This window comes from Sus scrofa, chromosome 17 (genome assembly GCF_000003025.6).
Source record: "Sus scrofa isolate TJ Tabasco breed Duroc chromosome 17, Sscrofa11.1, whole genome shotgun sequence".
In the NCBI taxonomy this organism is placed as follows: domain Eukaryota; kingdom Metazoa; phylum Chordata; class Mammalia; order Artiodactyla; family Suidae; genus Sus; species Sus scrofa.
The window spans coordinates 40083877-40104315 of record NC_010459.5 but is presented as its reverse complement, the minus strand read 5'-3'; the positions used below and the strand labels follow the sequence as shown (position 1 = coordinate 40104315).

Below are 20439 nucleotides of genomic sequence, written 5' to 3'. Positions count from 1 at the left end.
CACGGGTTGATCCCACATAACAGCAGCAACCTGAGCCACTGCAGTGACCACCAGATCCTTAACCTGCTATGCCACAGAAGAACTTATGAGCAATTATTGAAGGCCTCTTTCATCTGTCCTCTCCCCATCTCATCCATTCTTGGAGGTAACAACTATCAATTTTTTTTTTTTTTGTCTTTTTGTCTTTTTAGGGCTGCATCTGAGGCATATGGAGGTTCCCAGGCTAGGGGTCAAATTGGAGCTGCAGCCACCGACCTACATCACAGCCACAGCAACGTGGGATCCGAGCCAAGTTTGCGACCTACACCACAGGTCACGGCAACGCCGAATCCTTAACCCACTGAGCAAGGCCAGGGATAGAACCCACAACTTCATGGTTCCCAGTTGGATTCGTTAACCACTGCGCCACGACAGGAACTTCTAAATTGTTAAATTTTTATTGAAGTATAGTTGATGCACATTATATAAGTTACAGGTGTAACTTGTATACGTAGTGATTTGTAGTGATTCGACATAGTGATTCAAAAATTTTAAAGGTCATTCTCCATTGTTATTACAAAATACTGGCTACACTCCCTGTATTGTACAATATGTCCTAGTTGCTTATTTTATACAAAATAGTACCTCTTACTCCCCTACCCCTATGTTTCCCCTCCCCCCTTCCTTCTCTTCCTGGGTAACCACTAGTTTGTTCTCTATATCTGTGATAGAACCAGGAATTCTTAACTTTCTCGTTCTAGGCTAGTTTTTTCTCTCTATAGAACCTCTCCCTCTCTCTACAGACCTCACCGGGTCTCATGAATTTAACTATTGTTTAAACACTGATGACTCCTCATGACTCCCAACCAACTGCTACCTGGGCTCCACATTGGTAGTCAGTTGCCTGTATGACTCAGATGTCTCCAGACATCTCAGATGGAATGTGTCCAAAAAAAGAATTCTCCATTTCCCTCCCAACCTGGTCCCTCTACTTCCGACCACCTCAAGCTGTTTTCTCTGTCCTGTTAAAAGGCACATCATTTGTCATAACTAAAGCCAGAAACCTGGAAATTGAACTTGACTTCCCTTGGTTACCTCCCACCAAGGGTGTCCAACTCTTCAAGGTTCCAGAACAGATCTCAGGACCTCATCCAAGCTATATTTCCTCTCAGAGACTGTTCAATGGCCCCTTAACCCATCTTCTAGCATCTTTTTGCCAGTAGCCAGAGTGATCTACGTAAAACACAGATTAGACTCTATCACGCCCCTGCTTACTCCAGTTTCCAATGGCTTGTCACTGCATCAAAAATAAAGTCCTGGAGTGCCTGTTGTGGCTCAGTGGCTTAAGAACCTGACTAGTGTGCATTAGGATGCGGGTCCAATCCCTGGCCCTGCTCAGTGGGTTAAGGATCCCATATTACTGCAGGCTGCTTTGTGTAAGTCATAGATGTGGCTCAGATCTTGCGTTGCTGTGGCTGTGGTGTAGGTCAGCAGCAGCAACTCTGATTCAGCCCCTAGCCTGGGAACTTCCATAGGCTGCAGGTGCGGCCCTAAAAAGAAAAAAAAGAAAAAAAAGAAAAAGAAAAAAAGGCAGAGACTGGCAGAGAATTTAAAAAAAGAAGAAGAAAGCCCTGCCCAGGGCTGCCTTGGCTCCCACATCCACTCCAGCTCTGTCTTGCTCTTCTCCTCTCAGCCATCAAGGGCCAGTCCCAATGACTTTCTCACTTTCTTGAACATCTATCAAGCTTGTTCCCTCTTTAGGGCTTTGCCCTTGCTGTTCCTTCTTCCTGGAATTCTCTTACTCTGGCTCTTTGAATAATTTAGTTTAAATATCACTTCCTCAAAGAGGCCTTCATGATTACCCTTTTAAAGCGGTTTCCTCTACTAATTTCTCTAATTCTCCTTCAGCCACTGGTTTGTATAAGGAACAAAATCTTTAGTTTTTTTAGTTTTTTGTTTGTTTTTTGAAAACATCTCCTCTCTAGAGTCTTCCAGGATTTAGTTTTTATTTAGTTTCCATCACGTTGGTCAATTTAGCCACTTGAAAGGGAGAAAAACTATTTTCCCACTGAGTAATCAGCATCTTCATTTCTTAAATCTGATTAGTGCTTCATGCCTTCTTGAATTAGGCTCCTTTTTTTTTTGGCTGTGCCCACAGTGTACAGAAATTCCCAGGCCAGTGATTGAACCCATGTCACAGCAGTGATCTGAGCCACTGCAGAGATAATGCCAGATCCTTAACCCACTAGACCACTGGGGAATGCCTTGAAAAGACTTTGTACAGCACATGCTGTGTGCCTGAGCTGGACACTGCTCAGTAGTGCAACACAACAGGCTCTCAAGCTGAATGGCCTTGGGTTCAAATCAGTCCCAGCCCTGCCACTTCCAAGCTGTATGACCTTGAACTAGCATTCCAGTTATCCATGGCTGTGTAACAAAGTACCCCCCAAGTTAGTGGCTTAGAACAGTATTTATTTTGCAGTTTGGGACAACTCATTTCTGCTCCACTTGGCATCAGCTGGGGTAGCAACAAGACTGGAGGCTGAATCATCTGAAGTTTCCCTCTCTCACATGTCTGGGGCTTAGTGGGGACCAGAGTTGGAGGTGTTGGCTGGAACATGAGGCCTGGGCTTCGTTTCAACATGGTGGCTCCAAAGGAGAGTGGACTGAGAAAAAAGAGAGAGAGAGAGAGAGAGAAACAGGTAGAAAGATTGAGCTGGTCAGAGCCATATTGCCTTTTATGATCTAGCTTCAGAAGTCACACTGTCACTTCTGCCATCCTCAGTTGGTTCAGGCAGTCACAAAAGTTGCTCAGGTTCAAGGGGAGGGAACATTGACAATTGGAAGAGTGTCAATGCCACACTGTAAAAAGAATAATTGAGATGAGCTGTATATTTCTGTGCCTATCTTTGAAAAATACAATCAGCTGCAAGCAGTTCCTAACCTTTCTGGGATCCTCTGCTGAGTGTTGAGGACAGAGCCTGGCCTCCCCACCTGCGTGGAACCAATTCTGGATCCTTGGCAAGTCTTACTCCTTTTGTGGCTTCCCTGGTCTGAACTGAGCTCAAGTCCAGAGCCTCCACCTGGGCACTCTCCCCAACCCCAGGGCTCCTCCCTACTAGGTCCTGGATGCTCCCCAGGCTCTCCTGGGGCTGCAGTATGAATTCATGACTCCCCAAGTTCAAAGACATTCAGAGCTCAGCCCCCTGCTCAGCCATGGGTTTGTCAGGAGTGGCTGAGCAGCCTGCCCTAGCATGTCCCCTGCCCAGAGTCACACTACCCAACATCTCCAAGCCCACATTCTGCATGGAGGGAGAAACTGGAGCTCGGAGAGGGAAACAATTTCCAGGAGCCACATAGCATCTCTCTGTGCCAGACCAGAACAAGCCTACAAAAATGGAGGCATCAGAACTAGAAGGTTGTCTGTTACATCAAACTAGACCAAGTGGGATCTTCTGTGGCTGGGGAAGTAGGAAGGCTTGTCCTGGGCTTTGCCCCTGTGCTATGCCGTGCCACCCTGTTTTTGATGTGTCTTTTGTGGCCCATCTCCCCCCTATATTGTGTGCTCCATGAGGTCAGGTACTCACCACTGACAAGCTCACTACTGTGTCCCTCAGGGTCCCGTCTGGTGCCTGTGGGCTGGGTGGGTGGAGAGTCACTGGGGACAGGACAACTGATGCCTTGCCAGGAGGGCGTGAGAATGCCCCTGAAGAAGTGTTTGCAGAGAACCTGCTGAGTGGTACTGCTTCTCACCTGGCTCTGTGGGGAGCACCTGGAGGACAGATCTGAGGATGGAGGAGGCACCCACACACCTAGACGCACCTAGATGGGGATGAGAAGCTGTGCCTCCTCCAAGAGGGCGACCCGCAGGAGGAGTGTATTCACTGCTGTTGGGGAGGTGGGACAGAAACACAGAAGCGGACCTAGGGCCAGTGGTGTGTCAAGGGCAGAAGGAGGTGAGCTAACAGGACTGGGGGAGTAGAGGAAGAAGGAGAAAATGGGCAGGAGGAGGGAAGAGGAGAAAGGGAAAAGGGAGAGGGGGAGAAGGGGGAGGGAAAGGAAATGAGGAGAGGGAGGAAGAAGCTGCAGAGGGGTAAACACCGCCCTGACCCCCCTTCCTCCCCGCCCCCCGCCCCGCAAGGGGTGCCACCCTGAGGTTGAGCGCCAGCCCACAGGACAGCCAAAGGACTTCACCACGTGGCTCTGTCCAGCGGTGGCTCGGTGGTATGGGGAGGGGGGTGGTGCGGGGAAGGTGTGACAGACACACGGAAAAATCAACAACACAGGAGCACAGCCTGGAAGGAAAGAAACGACACCCATCAGAGCTGGGGCTCCGGGGTCGTCCGGAGTTACTCTTGGGAGAACGCGTAGGGGATCAGAGCCACCGTGTCCGGCCTGGATCAGCCCCACAGTAGCCAAAACCTATTCCTAGAGCACCCGCTGGTCTGACTTCTCAGAACGGGTCGCCTCCATTTTAGCCAAGCAGAGCCTGAGAGCAGTCTCTGATCCCCTATCAGGGTAGGGGGAAGCGGTAGTACGCCCGGGTCAAGACGTGCAGAGCCGGGCATTCATCCAGGGCTCCACGCTCCCAACAGTTGTGAGAGGGAAGCCGAAGCAGAAGGTGTGGATCTGCGAGGTTGGGATTCCATCCCCGCTCTGCCACTGACTGACCTTGGGTTAATCGTGTGCCCGCCCTAGGCATCACTTTACGCATCTGTACAATGGGATAATCCGTCTCGCTCTGCGAGGTTCGGGGGGCGGAGTTCGCGCACGCTCCGCACAGCCGCGAGGGGCGAGGGACTCGGCGTGTATATGGATGCTGGCTCCAGCGATCTGAGGTCTGCCCGGCCTCTGCCTGGCAGTCCTCCCTCTCGCCGCTCGCGCGACCCCTGCTCGGACGCGGGGAGCAGGGGGGCCTCCGCCGGGTGCGCTCTCCGGGCCGGCAGGGGAGGGGGCGGCGGCGGAGCGGAGGAGAAAGGAGCCCGGGCCGCGGCGGACCCGGCCCGCCTGACCCTCGAGGGGGTCGCTGTTGCCTCGCAGATCCCTCCCTCGCTCGCTGCCTGCGTCCCTCCCTGCCGCTCCCGCCGCGTCCGCCTTTTGTTCGCGGAGCCGCGCGCCCCCGAGCCCAGGCGGCGGGGCGGGGAGCTGGCGGGGCTGCGCGGGGGCGGGCCGCGCCGGGCGGAGCCGGGGCCCGGGCCGCAGCCGGACTCGGAGCCCGAGGGAGCGATAGGCGCGCTGGCAGCCGGGGCCCGGGCGCGCTCCGGGGGCGCGGCGAGGCCGAGGGGGCGGGCGCCGGGCGGAGCCGGAGCCGGAGCCGGGGCGCCTGGAGGCGATCGGGCCGCTCTCTCCGAGCTCAGAGTAGCGGAGAGACCGTGCGGCGGGAGTCGGGGCCAGAGCGCAGCCCGGGAGCTGAGGTGGGCCGAGAGCAGACGCGGCCCGAGCGGCAGGAGAGGCGCCGGGGACCTCCCCCCGGGCGCGGAGGCCGGGCGGGCCCGGGCCATGCCTGCAGCTCACTGAGGCCAAGGGAGGCCGCGATGGAGGTGCCGGCGGGGGAGCCCCCTGCTCGGGGCTGCGGCCCCCCGCCCGCGCCAGCCCCTGAGAGGAAGAAGAGCCACCGAGCGCCGTCGCCGGCCCGACCCAAGGACGTGGCCGGCTGGTCGCTGGCCAAGGGCCGCCGCGGCCCAGGCCCGGGCGCCGCAGCCGCCTGCAGCTCCGCGTCCTCGGCGCGGCCGGACAAGAAGGGGCGTGCGGTGGCGCCCGGGGCGCGGGGAGCAGGGACGCGGGTGGCCGGGGTCCGCACCGGGGTCCGCGCCAAGGGCCGTCCGCGCCCAGGCACCGGGCCGCGACCGCCGCCACCGCCGCCCAGCCTCACCGACAGCAGCTCAGAGGTGTCGGACTGCGCGTCGGAGGAGGCGCGTCTGCTGGGCCTGGAGCTGGCGCTGAGCAGCGACGCCGAGTCAGCGGCCGGGGGCCCGGCGGGGGCCCGCACTGGGCAGCCGCCGCAGCCCGCGCCGCCCGCTCAGCAGCCTCCGCGGCCTCCCGCCTCCCCGGAGGAGCCGTCGGTGGCCGCGTCGTCGGTGGGCAGCAGCCGCCTGCCACTCAGCGCCTCGCTCGCCTTCTCCGACCTCACGGAGGAGATGCTGGACTGCGGGCCCGGCGGCTTCATGAGAGAGCTGGAGGAGCTGCGCTCGGAGAACGACTATCTCAAGGTGGGGGCGCTGGTGGGGGAATGGGAGGCCGCGGGAGGCGTGGGTGGCAGCCCCTCTGGCCAGAGGCACCAGCTGGCCGCTGCCCCAACGCCTGAGCTGGAAAGGGGCCTAAACCCTCAGGGGCACCCTGAGGTCTGCCTGGGGCTCCCCCGCATTCCGCTCCTTACTGTGTCTGGGAAACCTTCTCCTGAGGGAGGAACCTGGAAGCGGAGACTGCCCAAAGGCGCCTGGTTGGGGAAGGGGGCCTTGGAAGAAGTGCTTTGGAGGATGCCTAGGTGCGGTACTTGGGATGGAGGTGGGTAATCAATCAGTGAGGGGCTGGGCCTCTGATTCAGCTGCTCAGAACCCCCACCCCCACCCCAGGCCAGAGGCCAGACCTTTGGGGGCTCTCCTTTCCGGAAGAGGCGCTGGTCTGCACTGCTGCCAGGAAGACCCATGCCATCCCCTGCCAAGGAGAGGCCAGAACACCATCCTGAATCTTAACCCAGGGCTTTCCTGGCCCAGGCCTGTCCCTGCCTGCTTTTCAGGGCGGGTCCCGTTTGAAAGCATGACATCTGGGAACATCCCCTTGGCTGGAGTCCGACTTCCGCCCAGTCTAACGGTCCCACAGCCCGGGAGGATGATGTTGTGGGAGAACCGGTTCAGAGGCAGCTTCCTAAATCCCAGGATATTGTCTTCTGCTTAGTTTGGGACAGGCCCTGTACACACAGTGAATGCGTTGGTGCTTCACTGCCAGTGCCCATCTTCTTCCCATGTTACCAGTGCGAGGAGGGGCTCTGACATCCCAAAAGAGCATCCCTCTGGGTGTGTGGGGGCCTGAGAGCTTCCATGGGAGAACAGACTTTGCCTTCACCCCTGCAGGGGACATGAACACCTACTGGGTGCAGGCCAGGCTCTGTCTGTTCACTGCCTGGCACCGAGGCAGCCTCAGGGACAGCCCAGCCCTTATGTGTTGATGTTGGCCTGGGAGACTGGAAGCTTCGTGGGTTCTAGTGCCACGAGCTGGGCATGGTTTTGGAAGAGGCTGAAATGTTACCTACTCTTATCAGTTGATGTCCTGGCACAGCACCCAGGGCATCCCTGGCTAAGAGCCGCCGAGTTAATGGCACTCTGCTGATTTATGTCTGCCCAGCAACACTTAGCTTTGCATTGGCCTCTGGCCAGAGGGTTTCTCTCTCGTTAAGAGTTTTTGGGATATTGCTTAACTGTGCCTTTCCCTCCCCTCTTCCCCCAAGATCTATTATCCAATGTGGGTTTAGTAACTGCTTGTTGATTAGAGGGACAGGGTCTGTCTGAAAATGGATAATCAACCCTTTCAGCCTCTAACCTTTCCTCAGGGCAGGCCTCAGTTTCCTCATCTGTTAAATGGGAGGGGAAGTCTTCCTAAAGACCCCATTCAGTGTTGACAGTGGAAGGTTCGGTCGGCTCCAGTGGGCTTTAAAAGCCAGTGATGAGGAGAAGACGTGTGAAGGATGGGTTTGGAGGAGGGAGACAAGCCAGGAGGTCCAGCCCTGCCCTCTTGGTGCTCTGAGCTCCTTCGGTGCTCCCTGCTGAGCTGCTCTGTACCCAGATCCCCAAGCTCCTCACTCCTGCCTCCTGGCCCACACTCCTCACCCCAGCAAAGGAAGAAGGGCCATTGAGCTTTGCTTCAGGGTCTCATACACCCACCCTGTGGGCTCCTGTTCATTGGGCAGAGCTCTGGAGTCTGTCTGAGCCACCCATGACTGTTAAGATGGAAAACAGTTCCAGAAGGCTAGGGATTGAGTCTAAGGTCTCACACAGGCCGAGACCTGGCTGGGGACCTCCCACTGCCTGATCCAGGGCTCAGCCTCAGTTTCCCCCATTCATTCAGTGTTTCTGGTTTCCTGTGCAGGCTTCAGGTCCCTATTAGATCTGGGGTCTGTGCCTCCCTGGCTGTGTGATCTAGGAGAAGTTACTTAATGTCTCTGGACTTCAGTTTCCTTGTTGTAGAAAGGGATATCACCCATCTTCCAGCCTTAAGGGTTAAATGAGATCATGTGTGCAAACGCCACTAGAGCACCGGGCATGTTGTGAGCCTCAGATGAGGGTAGTTGTGATCATTGCTATTCTCAAGGAGTGTGACATATTTCTGTGGGCGCTTATCATGTTCTCTTGTGGACTCTGTGGGGGCAGAATAGATCCTTCTCTCCACCCGAAGCAGTGCTGGCCCCTCATTCATTTACCAACTATTGATTTAATGCCTACTGTGTACCAGGCACTAGCGCAGAGGATACAGCCATGGACGAGGATGAAGTGTCTGTTTTCATGGGGCTATCAGTCTAGTGGTCTAGACCAGGATTAAACCATAGTCATACAGTGCATCACAGTATGGATCACGATAAAGGTGGGGAGGCACACAGTGTGCCCAGAGCACATGAAAGTGGGGCAGGGGGTGCCAAGGGAGGCTGGGGGCTGAAGGGTGAGATGGAGCCAGCTGAATAAGGAGCTGGAGTAAGACCATTCCAGGCTGAGGAAAGTAGGAAAAAGCTTGTGGATTTCGGAACTCCTGTCGTGCCTCAGTGGTTAACAAATCTGACTAGCATCCATGGGGACGTGGGTTCGATCCCTGACCTTGCTCAGTAGGTTAAGAATCCAGTGTTGTGGTGAGCTGTGGTGTAGGTTGCAGATGTGCCTTGGATCTTTTGTGACTGTGGCTGTGGCGTAGGCCAGTGGCTACAGCTCTGATTCAACCCCTAGCCTGGGAACCTCCATATACTGCGGGTAGAGAGAAAGGAAGGAAGGAAGGAAGAACGAACGAACGAACTTGTAGATTTCAACGCCAGAGAGAGTAAGGAGGTTGGCTGGGAGAGATTGTGTAGTTACCACTGGGTACACGTGGGTCAGTCCCTGAACTTCTCTAGAGCTTTGTTTAAGCCAGCTGCCAACCTTTATGGGCAAGGTGGAAGATCTAGAGACTGTGGGCATGGGCCATAATGTAGAGGCTGTGACCAGAGGTGGTGGTGTGTTCATTCTGCAGATGGGTAAACTGTGGCCACAGTGGGGAAGGGACACACTCCAGGTTCCAGAGCCAGTTATCCAGGCAGCCAGTCTTGGCGTAATAGTACATTGTACTCTTGACGTGTTCCTGCCCCTCTGGGCCACTTTGCTTCTAAGATGCAGGAACTGAGTTAACAGGAGGACTCCAGATCCCCAGTGTGTCTCCAGCAGGCCACGTGCTACCTGGGTTGAGTCCCACTGAGTCTGGTGTGGCCCTGCTGGAGCTTACCTCCCAGCCGATGGTGGTGGGGGGGTGGCAGCACTGGGAACTGTCACCTGGGGATGGCCTTGCAAGTGACAGCAGATCTCCTGTGTCAAGAGGCTTGCTCTGGAGCCTGAGTGGGGAAGGTGCCAGTGGGGCAGCTTATTCCCAGTGAGACACCAGAAGGAGCTGCTACAGAGAAGGGTGTGAGCTTGCTGTCACTTGAGTTATTCAGAGTCATGCTGAATGACCTGCATGCTGGTTAAAGACATGGCATTCGTGGAAAACAGCTTGTAAACTGTACAGAACAGTGGTGGTTGTGACCACTTGAGGAGGACATAGGAGGGAGATTTATGTGGTGGCCATAATTGAATTGCCTGACCTCAGGGTCCCTTTTAGCCAAAGAAGTCTGGAGGTTATTAACTTTTAAGGTGCCAAGATTCTAAGATGCAGCTTTGACTGCAGAGCAGACACAGGGACTGTTTGATCTTCAAAACCCTGGTGATCCAAGGTTTTCCAGCTTCCCATCACCACTAACTATGGCTTATGTACTGTGTGAGGACATGCTGGGAACCCAGTGGGTGTGGATGGAACAATCAGAGTTGGAACCTAAGGACCTGGCTTTGAGACCTGACTCTGCCATTTACTGTGTGACTATGAGCAAGTTACTTGGCCTCTCTGGGCTCTCTCACGCTCTCTCTCTCTCTCTTTTTTTTTTTCTTTTTCGTCTCTACAATGAAAGATGATGGAACCTGCCTGGGCACCTTCACAGGCTTGTTGTCAGGAATCAGGCAGGCGTGAATAGACAAGAGAATATTTTGTAAACAGTGAAATCTTGCGTCTTTTAGGGAACTGTTATCATTATTAGCCGATGAGTAGATGTCGATGTCTTCATTCTGGAGGGAGCTGGGAAAAGCCTGGCGGGTGGATCTCCTTAGCTCTAGGATATTAGTACATCAGGAGCCACTCTGTTGTAGACAAGAAGGTGTGGGCTCTGAAGCAAGGCCTCCCCACCTCTTTGGAGCTTCTACATGTGGGTGTTTTATTTTTTTCTTTTTTGGCCTCCCTGTGGCACATGGGAGTTCCCAGGCCAGGGATCAGATCCGAGATGCCGTTGCCACCTAGGCCGCAGTTGCAGCAATGCCGGATTCTTAACCCACTGTGCCAGGCTGGGGATCAAACCCGTGTCCCAGCACTCCCAAGACACTGCCAATCCCATTGTGCCAGAGCAGGAACTCCTACCTGTGAACATTTTAAGTGCAGTCTACATGTCAGCCCAGAAGGGCCCAGAGGAAGCGTGTAATTCACCCCCAGTTCCCCTTGTACTGTTGGGGTAAATGGAGGCTCCAGGTCACACAGCCAGGATTCCAAACCTGGTTGGTTTAACCCCGGGTCTTGTTCTTTCTACAATCTGGCTGGAGCATGAGCCTGTGGTCGCTAATAGCAGATCTGGTCTGGGACATGGCTGATGAGAGGAATCCTCCTGTGTGCCAGGCTCCAGGCTAAGACATAGAGCACAAGGGGAATAACATATACTGGGGCCCAGGCCGGGAGCCTACTGGGGGTGGGGTGGGGGGAGACACGTGCCTGTGTGCATGTGTGTGAATGTGTACCTTGCACCCATGCAGAGTGTGGCTGGGACCAGGGATCTGAGATCCTGGAGGAAGTGATTGGGGTGTGGATCCAGCTTTAAGGGTTAGGTGAAAGTTAGGTTGAAATCCAGAGTGCTGGCCTGGGGACCCCCAGACCACGGATCCCCCGCCTTCCATGGCTCAGGCTCACAAATGCTGCCCACTAGTAGATCGCTTCCAGTGTGCCAGGCTCTGGTGAGGTAAGCCTTTTGCTCCTCACAGTGATCCGTGTGGAGGGTTCTCATGTCAGATCCATTTGACCTATGAGGAAACTGAGGGGTTATGTCCTGTGCCCGAGATGACCCCGCTGAGGGACTTGGGAACCTCCTTAGACAACCCCAAGGAGCCTCCGTCCCCCGTCACTTTTCCACCCGCTCCCGTGCAGGAGCAGCTGGGCCTCCACGTTCCACAGAGCAGGGTTCTCGCCTGGTCTTGCCAGTGACAAGCTGTGTGTTGCTGGCTGAGATACTCAGCTTCTCTGAGCCTCTGGGCCTTTTTTCTGAAAAATAGGAGATGAGCATGCCTGCCCCAGGGTCACAGGGACCTCTGCCGTGTGATGATCTAGATCTAGTGCACAGTAAGTGTTAGTGCCCATCCTGGTGGTCGGTCACCTTTCCCTTACATGCTTCTCTAGGCATTCATTCATTCATTCATTCATTCATTTAACACATATTTTCCAAGTCTCCCATGGGTACCAGACCCTGTGCCAAATGTCTGGGGCAGTAGCCAGCAAGTGCTGAAGCTCTTCTCAGCTCCCAAGCACTGTAGGGGGAAGGCTCCAGTCTGTATGTCACTGAGGGGGAGAGAGGTGGTCACATCATGGTCAGGAAAGCGCCTCCTGCTCCCTGCCCTGAGGCCCCGTCCTCCCTGTGGCTGCTGAGAGGTGGCTTGGAAGAAGCAGTTCTGAGAACTGGGTCTTTAAGGATCCTCAGCTGATTGCCTGTCATGGGGTGGGGATGCGGGTGGGGGTGGGGGTGGGGGAGGGGAGGCAGCTCCTGCAAGATGGGGAATGAGATGGAAAATGTTAGGCGGTGGCTGCTGAAGCCTGAGGGGGACCACAGAGCTGCCAGGGCTCCCAGCGTTCCTTGCAGAGGGGCTGGGCTGGTTTCCCTGGGCACACTCTCTCTTATACACACAGACACACATACACATACTCATAGCACGTGCTCGGAGAGCCATGCCCACTCACACACGTCTCATGTGTGACATGCTTCTGCTGTCTGCTTCTAGAAACACACCTCCAGACATATTAGAGAGGATACCCTCTCAGAAAAGTACACGGATCTGTGCAAGATACGCCTCCTGTCTGTCATACCAACAGGTACAGGCAGGCACAACCGAGACTCACACCATCTAGGAGACGGCAATGCAGACACACACTCCCCCAGACACACTTGGCCGTGTCCCAGAGATGGACACACCCTGGAGACACCGTCGGCCGTAAAGGAAGTATGCACACATATGCGGGCGCGCACACAAACCCACGCACACTCATTACACACGGGTGCTGGCATCCACTGGAATCCACAGAGCTGCCCCTGCAGACACCCCACCGCCGCTGCCACAAGCGAGCAGGCAGCAGAGGCCCTTGCACACCCAGGGCTCACAGTCATACACCCAAGAGATGCTCACACATGGACAAGACACACAGCCACAAACATAAAAGCAAGGTATGGGCACAGAACAGTCACATGTCAGGCCTGAAGCATCTGCTGATGGGAGTCAGAGACCCGCAAACCAAGACACACACACACACACACACACACACACACGCACACACTGGCGGTGACATTTCAGCCACACGGAAACACAGGAAATCCTGGTCTGTGTCTCCCTGGAGCTAATGTGTACAAACTACTGTTTTCAGCTCCTCCACGAGGCTGCTGGGAACAGTGAGGAGTGTGGCCTGACTTTGTAACCTGGATCTGGGGGCCCGAGGAGCCTGGCTGGGGCTGAGTGGTTTGTAGGTGGATGAGGGGCTGGAGGTCACCAAGGTGGAAAAGCTTCATCGCAGGCCCTCAGGCTCCAGCATCCAGCACTTGGGCCTGGGCCCAGTGGGCTGAGTGAAATGAGGCAATTGTCAAGTTTGCTGCAACACCTCCCCCAACCCAAGAGAAACACTGCCCGGGCAACTCCCTTCTAATCGCCTCAGAAGTTCCAGAATTCTGGCCCTCGTCTCCCTCCTCCTCCCCACCCCCTCTGCTGGGGACATTGGAAGGCCATGCCACTCCTGTCCCTGCAGGGTACCTGGTTCTCTCTGGGAAAAGGAGGCCAGGATAGAGGAGGTTGGAGGATGTGTGGCTACTCAGGGGAGGGGCCTGGAAGGCTGCGTGGAGGAGGAGTTAGCCTTGAATGATGGCCTCTGTGTCCAGCTGTCTAGGACCATGCCTGGCGTATCATAGGGACCTGATAAATATTTGTTGCGTGATTGAATGAAAGGCGTGATCAGGGTCTGCAGGTGGGGTGCAGGCTTAAAGCTGGAGCGCTGGAGGGAGTGGTGGGTGGGGGCAGTGGTGAGGGAGAGGCTAGGCGGGGGAGTTGGGCCTGCTCTGGAAAGGCACTGAATGCTGAGCTGCTGCTGAGGCGCTGTAAACACCTTGCTGGGAGGGGTCGAGTTGGCCTGTAGAAGGGCTAGGAGCTGCCTCCTTTCCATGTGTCTGCAGCACTGGGTATGAGGCCATGGGCCCAGGGAAAGAGAGGGATGAATTCCACTGTCAAGATCAGGTCTAGGGCCAAAGTTTGCTTTGTCCCCTCCTCCCTGTACATGATCCCTGTGTGCAAGGGGCCCTATCAAGCCTCAGTCTTCCTATCTGTAAAATGGGAATTTAGTCCGTTTCTTGTGGAGTGCTTGGGAGAATTAGCGTTCAGGTATAGGTACATCCAGCACTATCCAGGGCACAGAGGAAGGGAGGGAGCCCCACATCCTGTGAAGCCTCTGGGGCAGAGGAAGTTCCCTGGGAGAGGTTTGGCTAAGTTCCAGGCAGAGGCCTGACTAGCAGCCAAGGTTATTACTATGGTCATTCTCCCAGTGCCCCATAGGCATGACCTCATCTGCAGTCACATTTTCTTCCTTCTGGAGCCAGAAGGAACTTGGAGCTGGGGTGGGGAAAGAGCCAGAGATTCTGGAGTGTTCTGGGCCAGGCTAGCCCTGGCATCCACTAGAGGCCCAGAGGTCAGAGGATGGCATTGGCCTTCCTGAGGCATGGCTAGGGCTCAGAGAAGGTGGGAACATCAGGCCAGCCTTTACCTTCTCTGGAGTCCAAGGTAGGGAAGAGCACTGTGGTCTAGAGCCAAGCTCCCTGGGCTTGAATCCTGATTCTGCCTTTTCCTCTATGAGCCTCAGTCTCCTCATCTGTAAAATGGGGGTTGCTGATGGTGCCTACCCTGCAGAGTTGATGTGAGGGTTAAATAAGAGAAAACATGTACGTGAAGATTAGCCAGCGCTCGGCTCAGAGGAAAAACTCAACCATCCGCCTTCATCACTCATCAGCAGATTTGGGTCTGACCGCTTGTGAGCCCTGGGTCCTTGACAACAGGGACTGTGCCTGCTGGTAGGCGCAGGTCTCAGTTTGACCAGAGGCCTAGGAGGTGCGTGCGGAGCTGAAGTGCATCATGGGTATCCCCAAACATCTCTCCCTGCGCCACAACCCCTCCAGCCCCAAGTCAGGCTAGGGCTGGAGACCCTGTCACCTGGAGCTACTCCCTAGCTGATGGAGGGCCACCTTTGGGGATGGAGGTGAATGGTCTCCCATTGCCTGGGCCACAAACAGAAGCTCAGGCTCCAGTGGGAAAACAGTTCGGGGTCCACAGCTAGGCTGGACCAGCTGGATATCTTTATCCTGGTTTTGCCCCAGATTCACATGGGATCTTCTGAGTCAGTTGCATCAGCCTCTCCCCTCCACACCCCTCCTTGGCCCTGCCCAAGTGCCTGAGTGGCCTGTGTGGTCCTGACTTTCTCACCTCACCTCGCTCTTGCTCCACCCAGGTTCCAAGGGCCCCCTGCACCCCAGGCCTCCGTCCCTGCATTCTTCCCACTGTGGGGGCCTTGGTACTGTGGTTCCCTCCTGCATCTTCATGTATTCAGCTCTAGGTCAGGCTACTGCGTTAGACACCTAGGAGCTTCCTGTAGGCTCTTTTGGGACTTTTGACTCCACAGTAATTAGATTATTAATTGGGTAATTACACGTTTCAGGGCAGCCCCTCTGCTACCCTAGCTATTCTGCCTGAGGGCAGGGATCTGGGGTGGGGGGGTTCACCCCTTTCTTTTACACAAGTGTAAACTGAGGCTCAGAGAGGTTAAGGGGCTTGCCAAAGGTCACACTGCCTGTAATAGCAGAAGGCAGAAGGCAGTAGCAGAAGGACTGGGGTCTCATAGTACCCTTTGTAGGATGCCAGGCAGGGTGAATGGTGCAGGCGAAGATTGGAGGTGGGAATGCTGGGGCGGGCTGGAGCTTCAGGCTGTGCCGCCCAGAGCCGCTCCCTTGACTCTCTAACCTCACTTTCCTTCCCCATAGACCTCTGGGCCCTGTTCTCTCCCTGCTTAGAGATTTGGCTGCAGCCCAGAAGCTGTTTGCAGCCCAGAAGCTGTTTGGGGGAAGTTTTAAACACATCCAGATCCAAATGCTGCCTTCCTTCCTGTCACCAGAGAAGAAACAGGAGGGACACTGTCAGGTGCCCCACTCTGAGAGTCCCCGCAGAGGCATCGGGGGCTGTGGAGGTCTCCCTGCTCCGGCGAGCGGAAGCCTGGAGTGAGACAGTGATAAGACAGGCCTGATGGGCTGCAGTCTCCGGGCATCTATTCCCCACCCCCACCGTCATGCATGCATGCGAGCACACATGTGCATGTGTGCACACACACATTCTGGAGGGCTCACTCCTCGTTGTCTTTGGAACCTTCATGTTCCTTTTTTTTTTTTTTTGGCTTTTTAGGGCTGCAACCACGGCATATGGAGGTTCTCAGGCTAGGGGTCTAATCAGAGCTACAGCTGGTGGCCTACACCACAGCCACAGCAACGCCAAATCCAAGCCACATCTGCGACCTACACCATAGCTCACGGCAACACTGGACCCTTAACCCACTGAGGGAGTCCAGGGATAGAACCCACAACCTCATGGTTCCTAGTTGGATTCATTTCCGCTGCACCATGATGGGAACTCCGGAGTCTTCATGTTCTGGAGTCTTTATTTGCTTATCTATAAAATGGTCATAAAACCATAGCACTTGCCTCAAATGACATCATTGAGCACAAGATAATGGACATTCATTCAGAGCCTAGCTTGGTGTCTGGCACATGGTGAGCCTTTATAAATATTAGCTATTATTATTGTCACTATTGTCCTATCATGGGGACTGTCTATAAGAGCTCAAACTGGACTTGGAGTTCCTGTCGTGGCGCAGTGGTTAACGAATCCGACTAGGAACCATGAGGTTGCAGATTCGATCCCTGGCCTTGCTCAGTGGGTTAAGGATCTGGTATTGCCATGAGCTGCAGTGTGGGTTGCAGCCTCGGCTCGGATCCCACGTTGCTGTGGCTCTGGCATAGGCCAGCAGCTACAGCTCCAATTAGACCCCTAGCCTGGACACTTCCATATGCTGTGGGAGCGGCTCAAGAAAAGGCAAAAAGATATAAAAAAAAAAAAGGAACTCAATCTGGACTTGAATCCTGGCTGTGCCACTTAATGGGTGACCTCGAATTGACCTTTCTGACCTCCGTTCCTCACCAGTCAGTAGGGATGGCTATGCTACGTGGCGCAGCCTGGCACGTGGGAGTGCTCAGGGAGCTGTGTGCCCCATATTATTTATTGCAGTTGGAGAGGCAAGTCCAGGACCCTGTCATCCCTCATGACCCTGAGGGTCACTGGAACCAGGCAGCCTCCATGCCAGTGGGAATGGGACACTGTGTGGCATGGCCATGCCTAGCTGGGGTCCTGGCTCTCCTTCATTAGGACCTTTGACCCTGACTCCCCTAAAACTAGGGCCCAGCCTCCATGCAAATTGGCTAAGCTGGGGTGAGCTCTGGGCTGGGGGACAGAAGCTCAGAGTCCCTCCCCGCTTGAGGGGACTATGGGGTTGTCCCAGTTGCTCTCTCAGCCTCACTGTCTCTGCCTGTGGAGGGATGGCCTCTTTGGGTTCCCATCCCCCTGCTGCAACTCCCCCAGTCTTTGCTTCCGAGCTGGGAGGGAAGTGGAGCTCTGCAGAGCCTTCTGCCCTCCTTGGGGTCCGAATGTGATGATCTCATCTGGAGCCTTGACAGACCCTGGAGGACGGGCAGAAGGGAGAGCAGATGGCTGCCCTGGCCTCTCCAGGGCTGGCATGCCGCCCCTGTGGCCACTGCTGTCCCGCCCTGCAGGTCAGCCCTTCCGGGCTGGGCTGAGTGGCCCGGGCCAGGGCCAGGGTGGCAGATGGGCAGGCAGCCTGGGCCGTGTGGGAGAAGGCGGGTCAGGCGGAGGCTCCCATTCCCCATGGAGTGGCTGCTGTCCTGCAGAGCAAAGGCTCTGGGTCCCTTAGCTCAGCTGTCATTCTTCCTGGGTCTATTGCCCATTGGTGGGTCAGCTCCCTAGAACCTGGGGAAGAGGTGTATACTGGGGGGAGATTTGGGGTTTGGCAGAGAGGCAGTTGGGCTGGGATTTGAGGCCCACACTAGCATTCAAAGCCGCCATAGGCATTAGCTTCACAGAATCAAAAACTAGCTTTAGACACAGCAGCCCTGACCAGAAGTGATTTTCTGCAGGCGAGTAGAACTGGGGTGGGATGGGGGGGTGTCATCTTCCCCATTTAAGACCCCACTATTCATTCAGTGGTTGCTTGTTGAGCTGTTCCTTTGCGTGCCAGGCACCATGCTGGGCTCTGCCCTCCTGAGGGCAAACATCCACAAGCAAACAGACAAATAAGGAAAATAATTAGTATCACAAATTAGCCTGTGATATGCTCCACGAAAGAAATGCAGGGTTGGAGTTCCCGTTGTAGCTCAACAGCCTAAGATCCATGAGGATGAGGGTTTGATCCCTGGCCTTGCTCAGTGGGTTAAGGATCTGGTATTGCCATGAGTTGTGGTGTAGGTCGCAGACATGGTTCAGATCTAGCGTTGCTGTGGCTGTGGCATAGGACCCTAGCCTGGGAACTTCCATATGCTGTGGGTATGGCTCTAAAAAGACAAAAAAAAAAAGTGTGGCTTGAAAGCAGAGCTCTGCTTCTCCAGCCTTAGGCGCTGATGGTGGAGAGCAAGGGTTTGAGGTCACAACCCAGACCCCACAGATGAGGTGGCTCCAGAGAGGACACAGGCTCCATCTTATTTTGTGTCATGTGCCCCTTTAAGCTCTCTGCTGGGAGTAATTCTTAGAAGAATGTTTTTAAATGTTCAAAACAAAATACAAAGGAAACCAAACATATTGAAGTACAGTTATCAAAGTATATTTTTAAATTATGATATAGTAATATGTGTGCTTATTATCTCATAAAATCTGGTAACAGGTCTACTAATTACTGTAATTTCAAAGTACTGATGAGTGTAAACAATATTTTGACATTTTTGCAAAAACTGTTATGTGATATGAAAATATCTGCGATTTCTTTTGGTGCCAAAGCCATAAGTACTGCTGATACAACCATAGCTTGTCCAGAATAGAAGGAAATGTTAATTTTTAGTTACCGTTAGTGAAAATAAAGATGTGATTTTTTTTTTTTCCCCTTATCCATCCAAGTTCATGGACTCCCTGCATTCTGATGCAGATGAAAGAGCATGACGTCTACACCCGGAGACCTGCTTGGGGGGGTGTCTCTGGGTGACCTTGGGCACAGCCCACCTGCCCTGCCTCCTCAGCGGCTGTTTGCCTCTGGCACAGAGATGGTGATTCCTGTCCTGCCCGGCCCCGGGCCTTCTGTGAGGACCCGTGAGATGATTCACATGGAAAGTCTTTGTAAACCGTGAATCCTGTTCTGCCGTCCGAGCCACGCTATTATTAGCGGTGGTGTGAGCTCATGTTTGGCCCTCCAGCCCAGCGTGGACCAAAAGACTCTTCCTGGCCAGTTCCCTCAGGATTCCTGGGAACCAATCCATTTGGGGAGCGGGTCTGCCCTGAGAGGCTGCTTCCTGCAGGCCAACCTCATGGGTCCTTAGGGGGTGCAAGGGGGATGGACAGAGATGTACTTTGTGGGCAGAGAGCGGGTGGGTGAGCAGAGGTTCCCTGGGTAGAGAGACCCTGCCCATCCTCCTGGGGTGGGGGTGGGGGTCTGAGGCCAGCCCTGCAGGCTCTCCCTGCCTCTGCAGCTGGCCTGGGGCTGGGATCAGGAGGGCCTGCCCTCCCCGGGCTGTGGAGAGAGACTGGGCAGAAGCTCCTTTTATTTCTTCATCGCCCTACAGACAGTGATGGGTGCCTGTTCCATCTCACGTCCTGTCCAGGGCGATGTCAGGGACCAGACACGAGTCAGACCCAGCACCTGGCCTCCCCACCAGCTCTTGGGGAAGACAGACTGGAAAATGGGCAAATGCAACCTAAAGTTGTTAGCACAAGAGAACAAAGGAGTTCAGAGTGTGGGGTTTGAATCAGATCGGGGAGGAGGGAAAACTCTGGAAGAATGAGAAAATTAGGAGTTAGCTTGGCCAGGGCCTTTCTAGCAGAGGGAAGAGCCCGAGCAACCTGGGGAGTAGAACACACGGTGAGGTGCACTGGCCCAGGGTCACAGGGCCTGTTTGGATTCCATCTCCCCCGCTCCTTTCCTTGGACAGCTCTGGGAATCTTCTGAGCCTCAGTCTCCTCATCTGCAAAGTGGGAATATTTCACTACCTTCCTCACAGGGTCGGTGAGGGGATTAAACTATTGTGCAGATACTGTGCTGGGCGGAGCCTGGTATCAGTGAGCTTTCCAGTAGGTGTTTTTTTGGTCGTGGCATATCTGGACGTGGGGGGCCGAGGATGCGAGGGCAGAGGCAAGACAGGGTTGGAGACCAGGGGGGCTCAGGTTCCAGAGCAAGAAGCGTGGACCTAATGCAGAAACCAGTGGGAACTTCTGGAGGAGATAGAAACCTCTCTGATCTTTTTTTTGGTCCCCCAAGTTTTTTGTTTTTTTGCCACCCCACCCCCACAATAAACAGGCATTACTGCTCTAATCAGAGCCAAGTAACCATTTTCTATAAAAGGAAAGGCTGACTACCTGGCAGCAGTGGGGGTGCCCCTTCCCATCCCCTATCCTCCCTGCTCCGCTCCCCGTTCTTTGTCCAGGTTAAATAATCAGGTTAAGCTTCAAGGGGAAGACAGGTTACCTTGAAGGAGTGGCCAGAGGGGATGGGTTTGGGGGCCTGGCAGCCATGACTGGTCTGGGCACCTTCCCTCAGCTTCTTGAGTCCAGCCTGTCTAAATGTGGGGTTGAGAGTCGGGGGCCCCCAGGCTCTGAACAGGGCACT

The 20439-nt window shown here is 54.8% G+C and overlaps 2 protein-coding genes across 4 annotated transcripts in view; one reads left to right on the top strand and one right to left on the bottom strand.

Annotated features, from left to right (window-relative positions):
- LOC102165279 (transcription initiation factor TFIID subunit 4-like) lies at positions 1565-5917 on the bottom strand. Of its 3 annotated transcripts, none has more exons than XR_002340154.1 (3): positions 5852-5917; positions 3567-4274; positions 1565-2645 (listed from the first exon to the last, which is right to left on the bottom strand). XR_002340154.1 is itself a non-coding variant. In XM_021078322.1 (3 exons), exon 1 carries the CDS (start codon positions 5478-5480, stop codon positions 4686-4688), a length of 795 nt encoding a protein of 264 aa, XP_020933981.1. In that variant the 5' UTR covers positions 5481-5597; the 3' UTR covers positions 1565-2645; positions 3567-3685; positions 3802-4685. The 3 variants fall into 3 exon arrangements, 2 of the variants coding, with proteins under 2 accessions (XP_020933981.1, XP_020933980.1); XM_021078322.1 differs by lacking the exon at positions 5852-5917 and having other exon boundaries at positions 3567-3685; positions 3802-5597; XM_021078321.1 differs by lacking the exon at positions 5852-5917 and having other exon boundaries at positions 3567-3751; positions 4174-5597.
- SOGA1 (suppressor of glucose, autophagy associated 1) overlaps positions 5514-20439 on the top strand; it is a 78701-nt gene continuing 63775 nt past the window's right edge. Inside the window, exon 1 of the mRNA XM_005672920.3 lies at positions 5514-6188. Within this exon, the coding sequence (XP_005672977.1) occupies positions 5514-6188 (675 nt within the window). The remainder of the gene's footprint in view (positions 6189-20439) is intronic.